General features: G+C 45.6%; 1 protein-coding gene across 1 annotated transcript; it reads left to right on the forward strand.

Moving 5' to 3' along the window:
- The first annotated feature begins 535 nt into the window (after window positions 1-535).
- On the forward strand, window positions 536-3,305 carry LOC117536396. Its single transcript, XM_034201242.1, has 2 exons — window positions 536-2,454; window positions 2,553-3,305. Exons 1-2 carry the CDS (start codon window positions 853-855, stop codon window positions 3,297-3,299), a joined length of 2,349 nt encoding a protein of 782 aa, XP_034057133.1. The 5' UTR covers window positions 536-852; the 3' UTR covers window positions 3,300-3,305.
- Window positions 3,306-11,491: the final 8,186 nt, after the last annotated feature.

Below are 11,491 nucleotides of genomic sequence, written 5' to 3' on the forward strand. Positions count from 1 at the left end.
CACTATTTTCGGACACATTTTCACCATTTTAACCCCTTTCTCTGGTTCTTCCAAAAGTTAACTTTAACTTATTTTGCCTCTGGAGGAATGCAAGGGGAGTTGCCAGGGGACTCTACCTGCATTATGAGGCACTATTCCCGGATACATTTTATCCATTTTCACCCCTTTTCTATGGTTCTTCCAAAAGTTAACTTGAACTTTTTCTGACTCTGGAGGAATGTAGGGTGAGTTGTCAGGGGACTCGACCCGCCTTAGGAGGCACTATTCCCGGATACATTTTATCCATTTTAACCCCTTTCTCTGGTTCTTCCAAAAGTTAACTTTAACTTATTTTGCCTCTGGAGGAATGCAAGGGGAGTTGCCAGGGGACTCTACCTGCATTATGAGGCACTATTTCCGGACACATTTTCACCATTTTCACCCCTTTCTCTGGTTCTTCCAAAAGTTAACTTTAACTTTTTCTGACTCTGGAGGAATGTAGGGTGAGTTGTCAGGGGACTCGACCCGCCTTAGGAGGCACTATTCCCGGATACATTTGATCCATTTTCACCCCTTTCTCTGGTTCTCTGGTTGCATCCGTCTCTGGATCATGGAAGAATGCATCCGCTGCATGAGGACTTTGGATCGGATACAATTGTTGCCTGGATGACCCCCAATCATGGTTCTTACCAAACTTAACGTTTTGAACTGGTCTCCGGAAGAAAGTAAGGGGAGTTGCCAGGGGACTCGACCCGCCTTAGGAGGCACTATTTCACCCAGTTTTGGCTCCCGCCTTGCCTGGATGATAGGACCGATAGATGACAGGGATCTCTGCCCGCCTAACGAGTGCCTAAATGGGACACCTTTCGCACGATGATGCAAATGGGTTATTTATTGAAAATAAACCGGAGAGATTTGACATGGGGTCTTTCTAGTTCGCTGAGTGCAACTTTCTTATTTTCACCTATCCTTCTTTGTCCCCCCCCGGTTCTATACATTATACTGGTGACACTTCCCGGTACCGAAATGCTCAGGCATACAAAAATGATGGCGATCGGTTGTCCTATCTGCAATAGTCCCTACCGTTCCCTGAGCAAGCACCTGCTGAGGAACCATAGTGTGCGTAATTTAGTTGAAAGAAGAATTCTGCTGTTGTTGGCGAAAGGACGGATAAACATTAGGCTCCATCCCTGCATTATTGCAGGATGCGAGTACATCGGGACAAGGCTGGACCGCCACTTGTACAGAAACCATGTTGAGCTGTCCCGGCAGGAATTACATGTGGTTTTAACTAAACTAAAAATGAAAGTGGCCACGAAGAAGCTTCATGAACTCAGTTTGACAAACCCCACAGTAGCAATGATTACCTCTTGGGATGTGGACACTGTGGGTGATGATGTCCTGTCACAACCTCCACCCTTGTCCCCAGTGATTAAATGTGACAACCCGGACTGTAACGAATGGAGGATGGATGCAAACAGAATGAAGGCTCAGAGGGACATATATGCTGCTGAGGTGAAATCCCTGCGCTGCATGCTGCAGCAGAGGATTAAACGTAACCGAAAGAGGATGAACCAGAGGGCCGAGGACCAAGAGCGGGTGTTTCTAAGGAAACGATCCCGAACAGAGTCAACACCAAAGAGGCTGTCCAAGTCCAAAGGTCCCTCCTGCAGGAAGTCCCCCATTGCCTCTCACACACCTGTATCCAGCTCCTCAGAACCTGCATCCATAGATACCGAGGCCTCGTCATCCTCCCCTCCCATACATTCCCCCTGGTTCAGCGGCAGGGGCCGGGAGAATCGAATGCGGGACATTACATTCCCACGCATCATGGAGAAGTATCTGCAAGGCTACCGGGACCATTATGAGGGCATCGATCCAACAGTGAGGCTCCAAGAAAACGCAGTCTCCAAAATAAGCAGAGTCAAATCATTCCTAAGCTTCATGGCACACGGTTTCAATCGCCTGTCTGACTGGCTCTTTTTGAGGGATCTGAAGAGGATACGTGGGTGGTCCCGGAGCCTGATAAAGTTAAGCCTACAGGTCACGACATCTGACTTCTATATCAAAAATATATCACACTTTCTCAAGTACATGAATGAAACACCATGCAAGGGGAGCAGGCTCAACCAGAATGACATGATTTTAATCACACGGGAAGTTGCTGCCATCCTGAAGTCCATGAGAAAGAAGGTGTTTATCCACCAGATGCAGGTGAAGCGGGACAAGATGGAAGGTCTGCCAAGCCATAAAGACATCATGGCATGTTTGACTGCGGCCAAAACTCGCATCCCTCAGCTCCTGGACGTGATGACCAGCAATCCGACTCACGCAACCCGGAGCCTGCTCTATGGGTACATGACCCTCAATTGGAGCTGCATTTATGGGCACCGTCCGGGGGTCTACTCCAACATGACCAACACGGAGGTCCTAAAGGCGGAGATAACTGGCACTGCCTTTGGCCACCTCATCCACGTGAGTGAGCTGTTAAAACATGTGTTTATTCTGGCAGTGATACACATGTTGTGGATGATTGATACTTGTATTGACGCTCTCTAACTCTGTCATAACAGGTAAGCAACCACAAGACGGCCAACGCGTTCGGGGAAGCGCAGATGTACCTCACCATAGAAGAATTTGGATGGATGAAGAGGTGGCTGGAAATCAAGGGGACGCTGACCGGCACCAACAACCGCTACTTCCTCTGCATAGCGGGGAAGAACCCATCGAGGAACCTTGCCACCTTCCTGAGGTTGGCATGGGCTGATGTTGGACTAAAAGGTCCCATTAACTTCACCGACCTCCACACAGTCCACGCCGATAATGCGAAGAGGTTTCAGGACATAAGCAACCGCCAAAGAGTGAGTGATTTCATGTGTCACAACACTGCAACTGCAGACACCTTTTATGCCAAGAATCCTTCTTTGAAAGAGGCTGCGGACATACGAATGCTCTTCACAGAGTCACTGCAAGCAGCGGCCGCAGCAGCATCAGGGGTGAGTGAAGACAATTTGGGGGACATTGACATCCACAGTGACCGTGACAGCTCTGGAGAGGAGCATAGCCCTACTCCCTACCAAGACTCCACCGATACCGAGACGTCAGATGAAGAATTATACAAAGACTTCAACGCTTGGAGAGCGGCGAAGAGGGAACAGTCAATGGCCGAACACAGTCCCTCAGACACGGGTGAAGAGAGGGTGCCAGCCTCTGCACCAACTTCACCCGATACGGACAATGTTGCCAGTGACCAACTTGTAAATATGCAATGTTTTGTTGTACTCAGTCCGCTTGTGCTGGATGAGTTAATAATTTTATAATGTTATAAAGTGTCAATGTATATATTTCTGTAAATAAAGTTTGTTAAAATTACTTAATTTGTCCTCTTTTTTATAACCCAATATGGGTGTTTCCCCTTTAAGATCCCCAGGGGCACGAGGTTCCGGTGGTGTGCATGAAGGGGTTTAGTCCGCGTGAGGAGTGCTCAAATGTGGGAGGATGTGTAAGGCAGAGGAGGGTAAAACAAGTTAAAGTGTGAACCTCCAGCAGGGCAGGTGGTGCTGCGGTGAATAAGGCCGACTATGGAGTCCGATGGGTGGACTGTAAAGCACCGCAAAATACACCCCCTGATAGGTAACCAGGGCCATGAGAATATCCAGGACAGGAGGGTGGGTGGTGCTGCTGTGAATAAGGCCGACTATGGAGTCCGATGGGCGGACTGTAAAGCACCGTAAAATACACCCCCTGATAGGTAACCAGGGCCATGAGAACATCCAGGACAGGAGGGTGGGTGCTGCTGTGAATAAGGCCGACTATGGAGTCCGATGGGCGGACTGTAAAGCACCGCAAAATACACCCCCTGATAGGTAACCAGGGCCATGAGAACATCCTCCACAGGAGGGTGGGTGGTGCTGCTGTGAATAAGGCCGACTATGGAGTCCGATGGGCGGACTGTAAAGCACCGTAAAATACACCCCCTGATAGGTAATCAGGGCCATGAGAACATCCAGGACAGGAGGGTGGGTGCTGCTGTGAATAAGGCCGACTATGGAGTCCGATGGGCGGACTGTAAAGCACCGCAAAATACACCCCCTTATAGGTCACCAGGGGCACGAGTTTCTTGAGGGTGTAATCATCTGGGTTTAGTCCGTGGGGGAGTGCTTAAGTTCGGGGGCCCGGGGTCCCAAGGTGCGCGAGGTTATGGAAGTACGCATGTCAGGGAGAGATGCTGGAGGTCTGTAGTCCGTGTTTTGGGGCTCTGTGAGTGGCCAAAGTGAGGTGGTTTTCCCGGTGTATTTCATGTAAGTGTGACATAGCCTGTGTCCTGTGAAATAGCCTGTTTGCCCATGTCAAATCTTATTATGAGGGACTATTTTGGGATACATTTTATCCATTTTAACCCCTTTCTCTGGTTCTTCCAAAAGTTCACTTATACTTATTTAGCCTGTGGAGGAATGCAAGGGGAGTTCTCAGGGGAGTCTCCCTGCATTATGAGGCACTATTTTGGGATACATTTTATCCATTTTAACCCCTTTCTCTGGTTCTTCCCAAAGTGAACTTTAACTTATTTAGCCTGTGGAGGAATGCAAGGGGAGTTACCAGGGGACTCTACCTGCATTATGATGCACTATTCCCGGGTACATTTTATCCATTTTAACCCCTTTCTCTGGTTCTTCCAAAAGTTAACTTTAACTTATTTAGCCTGTGGAGGAATGCAAGGGTAGTTATCATGGGACTCTACCTGCATTATGAGGCACTATTTTGGGATACATTTTATCCATTTTATCCATTCTGTACATTTGGCTTACCGCGACTGGTAGTTAATGTCGCTACGGGGGACGCGTATATCCCTAAGGTATGCAAGATACAAGTATGCTATTCGCTTCATCTGTAAAGATGAGCAAGCCATGAGGGCCGATTCCATGGCTAAGAAGCTGCTAAGTAACAATGTTATGGATTTTTGGAAAGAAGTGAGGGCTAATAATAAATGCAAAATATCTCTACCATGCACTGTTGACGGAACATCCGGAACAGACAACATTGTGGAGTTATGGCGACAGCATTATAGTACCTTATTCAACTGTGTCCAAAGTTAACTGTATAGGGTAGATGATAGCAATGAGTCAATGGTGATAATGCCACATGAGGTGTGCCAAGCTATAAACAAGCTGTCTGACAACAAAGCAAGTGGTGTAGATCATATTTCTGCTGAACATCTTAAATATGCCAGTGTGAAGATAGCTCCTCTTCTTTATATCTGCTTTACTGCCTTTATGAGTCATGGCTTGTTACCAGACTCAATGTTGTCTGTTCTGTTGGAGCCAGTTATTAAGGACAAAGCCGGTAAAGTGGGATGCCTAGATAACTATAGGCCCATAGCACTAGCCAGCACACTGTCAAAAGTCCTAGAAATAATTCTGTTGGACAGATTAGATGACTTTATTAACTCAACAGATAACCACTTTGGCTTTAAGGCTAAACATGGCATTGACTTGTGTATATACGCCTTAAAGGAAATTGTCAACAAATATAGAGGTAATAACTCATCAGTTCTTATGGGTTTCATTGATGCTTCTAAAGCCTTTCATCGTGCTAATAATGTAGGTATTAGTGGTGCACGATAATTATCGGTCCGATATTAGGAATTATGACGTCATCCCGATAAACCCGATAAAAGTATTAATAGCCCCGATAATATACAATTCATTTTTTGGGTAAAAAAAAAGAAAAAAGTACTGCGGTGTGGGTGGATTGGGATGAGGGGCGCTTGCTTTTGACTCTGCTCCTCCGGTTTTGCCAGTACTGTGGTATTAGTGGTTTAGGAAGAGGGGAGTTTTTCACAAATCCAGCGCTCCCTAACTCATGCCTGGCTGTGACGTAAATGGTGTGCGGCCGTGAAGCCAGGACAGTAAACAAACATGTCGTCGGTAGTATTGGACTATTTCAAAGTTTCAGAGTTAGATAGTTCGCTTGCTATTTGTATTAACAAATGCAGACGTCCCATGAGGAGGGAAAAAGGCAACGAGCTATAATACTTCCAACCTGATTAGTGTCTGATGTGGACACTGGAAACAGAAGGTGAGGGGGTAAGAGAGGCAGGAAGGCCATTCTTAAGTATTTGAGTGGAACAGGATTGATTGGAAGAATTTAAAACAACGTAAACAACACAATGGTATAATTCCACAAGTGGTGATAGGATAATATGGTGATACACTTTCTTGTACAGTAGGTGGCGGTATGCACCTTAAAGCTGTTTGCAATCCGCCAAAACACCGAGAGAAGAAGAAGAAGAAGAAGAAGAAGAAGAACCTGGATCCACGTGGCGTCTCGTCGCTACGGTTCTCTCTCTCTCTCTGTGTTCCTGAGAAAGTGTGTGTGAGCTCCAGCTCTACTGATCCATCATCTCTGTGTCTGGATAAACCTCCGAATGGACTGTGTGCTCTTTTTTCTGGAGCGTTTACCTCGGACTATAGGAGCTAGCTTAGCATGCTAGCTGGAAACACGTTAGCAACACTAGTCAGATTGAGAGTTTGATGCAGAGAGAAACGGTGTGTTTAACGGAGTCTGCAGGAAAAGGTGATCTAGGAAACATGAGTAAAGTCCAAATGCTGCTGTCGTTGAAGAAGCAGCGACTCACTGCTGCTAATGAAGAGATATTTGCTCTGTTTGAACAAACAATAGCAGAGCTCGAGGAGGAGCTGTTTCTTTCCAAAGAGGAGAACAAGAGACTCCAGAAACTACTGGACGCTGTTTCACAGCCTCAGCTTCGGATACACAGAGCAGGTCTGTTCCCTTTACCCTTAATTAACACTTTACACTCTTCAGTAGCACTTTATTATCACATTAATAACACTTTAGACCCTTTATCAGCACTTGCTGCAGGTAGCAGATCCTGAAGTAAAAGTACACCACACTGTGAAAATACTCCATTACAAGTTAAAGTACTGCATTCATATGTTATTTAAGTAAAAGTATGTAAGTATTATTATACACATGTACTTTATTAAAATAATTAAAATGTATTACGGAAGAGTAAACCTACCAAAATAAATATATTTATAAAAATACATACATTGAATAATATGCCATTTAATGTACTGATTTAAATATGACCCATGCATGTGGGCACTAGTTGGTTAAATGTGACATACATTGATACTTTAGTTTTAATGTGCTTCTTTATTCACCTTTTCTTTTTAAATGTGTAAAAGCAAATAAAAACAAATACTTTGGATTAATTCAAATTGCGGGAGAATAATGTAGAATGATGGAGGGTCGAGTATCTTTCACGGCTCAGGTTTATTGTACAGTAAGTCAAGACATCACGGCCCGTCCACACTACAGCTTCGACAGCTTCAAAAACGGTTTCCAACGCGTCTGCCCATTCACTTTGAATGGGGTGACGTCATGTTACCTCGCTTTTCGCCGAACTGAATTGTGGGTAGCATAGCGGTCCGTCTCCGGCGTCAGAAGTTGAACAATGTTCAACTTCTGACGCCGGTGTAGCCAGCGCCAGCCAATCAAATCCCGTTTCCCTAGCCAATCAAACCGCGTCTAAGCTGGGAGAGATATCCCGCCGTTCATTTCTATATTTAAAAAAAGATGGAGAAACTAATTATCGCCGTAGCAAATCACCCGGTTTTGTATGACCAGACCCTCTTCACCGACCGGGATACAAACCGGAAGAACCAGGCATGGAGGGAGGTGGCAGAGACAGTGGGTGAAACTGGTAGGTTTTCGCCTGTTTGGGGAGTTTATATATACAGTGGGGCAAAAAAGTATTTAGTCAGCCACCAATTGTGCAAGTTCTCCCACTTAAAAATATGAGATGCCTGTAATTTTCATCCTAGGTACACTTCAACTATGAGAGACAGAATGGGGGGGAAAGAATCCAGGAAATCACATTGTAGGATTGGTAATGAATTAATTGGTAAAATAAGTATTTGGTCACCTACAAACAAACAAGATTTCTGGCTCTCACAGACCTGTAACTTCTTCTTTAAGAACCTCCTCTGTCCTCCACTTGTTAACTGTATTAATGGCACCTGTTTGAACTCGTTATCAGTATAAAATACACCTGTCCACAACCTCAAACAGTCACACTCCAAACTCCACTATGGCCAAGACCAAAGAGCTGTCAAAGGACACCAGAAACAAAATTGAAGACCTTCACCAGGCTGGGAAGACTGAATCTGCAATAGGTAAGCAGCTTGGTGTGAAGAAATCAACTCTGGGAGCAATTATTAGAAATTGGAAGACATACAAGACCACTGATAATCTCCCTCGATCTGGGGCTCCACGCAAGATCTCACCCCGTGGGGTCAAAATGATCACAAGAACGGTGAGCAAAAATCCCAGAACCACACGGGGGGACCTAGTCAATGACCTGCAGAGAGCTGGGACCAAAGTAACAAAGGCTACCATCAGTAACACACTACGCCGCCAGGCACTCAAATCCTGCAGTGCCAGACGTGTCCCCCTGCTTAAGCCAGTACATGTCCAGGCCCGTCTGAAGTTTGCTAGAGAGCATTTAGATGATCCAGAAGAGGATTGGGAGAATGTCATATGGTCAGATGAAACCAAAATAGAACTTTTTGGTAAAAACTCAACTAGACGTGTTTGGAGGAGAAAGAATGCTGAGTTGCATCCAAAGAACACCTACTGTGAAACATGGGGGTGGAAACATCATGCTTTGGGGCTGTTTTTCTGCAAAGGGACCAGGACCACTGATCCGTGTAAAGGAAAGAATGAATGGGGCCATGTATCGTGAGATTTTGAGTGACAACCTCCTTCCATCAGCAAGGGCATTGAAGATGAAACGTGGCTGGGTCTTTCAGCATGACAATGATCCCAAACACACCGCCCGGGCAACGAAGGAGCGGCTTCGTAAGAAGCATTTCAAGGTCCTGGAGTGGCCTAGCCAGTCTCCAGATCTCAACCCCATAGAAAATCTTTGGAGGGAGTTGAAAGTCCGTGTTGCCCAGCGACAGCCCCAAAACATCACTGCTCTAGAGGAGAACTGCATGAAGGAATGGGCCAAAATAACAGCAACAGTGTGTGAAAACCTTGTGAAGACTTACAGAAAACGTTTGACCTTTTTGACGTTTTTTCTTTCTCATTTGTCTCTCATAGTTGAGGTATACATAGGATGAAAATTACAGGCCTCTCATCTTTTTAAGTGGGAGAACTTGCACAATTGGTGGCTGACTAAATACTTTTTTGCCTCACTGTATATATATTGCTCACATAAATCCCCGGGGGTTTTTTGCTTTGTATGTCGGGGGCGGGAGATTCATGTTATTGGTTGTTGGTCGCGTTGCTCGAATAAAATCCCCAAACTTCAGACATGCCCAGCTCCAAGCTTTTTTTGAAGCTGTAGTGTGGACGGGCCGTTACAGTAGGCAGCAACCACACAACTCGCGGGCTTACTCTGAAGTAAAGTAGTCCCTCGCATGCCGTAAAACAGGGGTAGCCAACACGGTGGCCGCGGGCACTATGCGGCTTTCACACCAGCGCTTTTCCCTTTCTAGCTCCGATTTAGAGCTTTTCTGGTTCAACTCCTGTTTCCCTTTTCTGCTCCCGCTCTGTTCACACCGCCCAGAGCCCGACTGGTGCTGCCGCTGCTGCGTCATGACGTCGCCGTTTACATCGCTGATTTGCTCCCCAACGGCGTTACGGCGCTCACAACAACAACAAAGGGGAACTGCGTCGGGTCGATGATCGTGTTGCTTTTAATCACACGAAGCCAGATTAAATTAAATAACGACTTCTCCAACCTTATACTTTTCTCCAGAGTGCCGTGGTTCATTGTTTATTAATGTGTTTCTGATGCATTTACCGACCGCTGTTGGCTGCTCTTCCACGGGAGTTTATTCTCCTCCGTTAGCTCCCGGTTAGCTCACACTGCAGCGGCCGCTCTAACGTATTCACTGTCCGACTCACACAAGCAGCTGATACGTATCCCCAGTTCCCCTTAGCCTAAGTGAATGTGTGTCAGTCTGAATTGACGCTGTTTGGCATCACAACGCTGTTATGAAAGTTTCTCTGGTATACAATGGCTGATGTTAGCATAGCAACCAAAGCTAAACTGACTACTTGCTATTGCTATCCTATTGTGGCATAAACCGTTTTCTACAGGCACATTTTACCGGCGTATTTTTATTATGATTCTACTTGTGATAGTCGGACACGACAACCTGTGCAGCCCATGTATTGATTCCATCCGATAGCTGCTATAATACAAAACAAAACGTCTGCCTCTCTCCACAATGATCAATAACAGTGAACGGATGGTCAAAGTAAGGTACAAATAAACAGAATCACACGAAGCCTGGTTAGTGTTGCCTGACTTTATAAAGTGTGTTTATAAGCACTACTGCTTGTAGGCAGGCATGACAGTCGACCCATGTTCAGGGGAGGTGGGTTTAGTTTCCTGCACGCCTCGACGTAAGAGAGACGTAAGCGACGCCACCTCTTAGCTCCGAAGCTCTTGCCTCTAGACCGACAATTTTTTGGAGCTGGAAGTGAGCCGGATTCCAGAGCTAAGAGGCGGCGCCGCTGCGGTGTGAACAGGAAAAACCGGCACTTTTCAGGCTCCAGCCTTGCTGTGAAAGGGGGTCGCCCGCAGGGGCAACGTGAGGCGCCCGCCGGGCACGTTCTAAAAATAGCTCGCCAAGAAAATCCAAAATTTATAAAATACACAAAACAAAAAAGGAAATGTAATTACACTCTTAAAACTGCTGGGTTAAAAAAGAACCCAGCTGCTGAGTCACTATAGGACAGAACATGCGCTGGGTTGTCTTAACCCAGGGGTCACCAACCTTTTTTAGGGTGAGGGCTACTTTCAAAAAATAAAACAAATCGGGGGCTACTTTTACTCCTCTTTTTTTTGTTGCAGTGTATATATTTAGCACATTTTAACATTATTATATGCTGACCTTTAACCTTTGTGTGCTGTTTGGGTCTGTGGGACCCGTTTTCAGTGTTTACTAAAAGAACATGTATGCAATTTAATTATTTTAACCTGCTTTATTTGGGGGTGGACCTCACCTCGTCTAGGGGGGTCCTCACATCCTCCAGGGGGGACCTCACCTCCTCTAGGGGGGGTCCTCACCTCCTCTGGATGCATGCACCCCCGACAAGATTTTTTTTTAAATGTTGAAGTGAAATGCATCAATCTGGTGCACTTTGAGCACAACATGAATTTATGGATACAGCTCTCAACACTCAGATGAAAGGGAGCTGTATACTTTTCAAGAATCCAAACATCTTTAGAATATGATCACAACCAATAATAAATCATTTAAACTTGTTTATTCTTATCTTGTGTTACCTAGTTAGCATTATTTCCTTTTATTTATTCATATTTTACTAATCACTCCCCTTTTAAACTGTTGACTGAATACACAACAAACAATGAAGAAAGAGTTTTATCTGCTTCGCTGCCAGCTGCTCCCCCAGGATCCGGAAGTGGCGTATAGCCTGTACTTCAACATCAACGAAAGTGCTCAAT

This window comes from Gymnodraco acuticeps, unplaced genomic scaffold (assembly GCF_902827175.1).
Source record: "Gymnodraco acuticeps unplaced genomic scaffold, fGymAcu1.1, whole genome shotgun sequence".
Classification (NCBI taxonomy): Eukaryota; Metazoa; Chordata; class Actinopteri; order Perciformes; family Bathydraconidae; genus Gymnodraco; species Gymnodraco acuticeps.

Bases quoted from the DNA above. Each gene is read 5' to 3' on its own strand.
- LOC117536396 (XM_034201242.1), top strand. From the start codon at position 853: ATGATGCAAATGGGTTATTTATTGAAAATAAACCGGAGAGATTTGACA. The intron at 2,455-2,552 runs GTGAGTGAGCTG...CTGTCATAACAG, and splicing joins CCTTTGGCCACCTCATCCAC to GTAAGCAACCACAAGACGGC.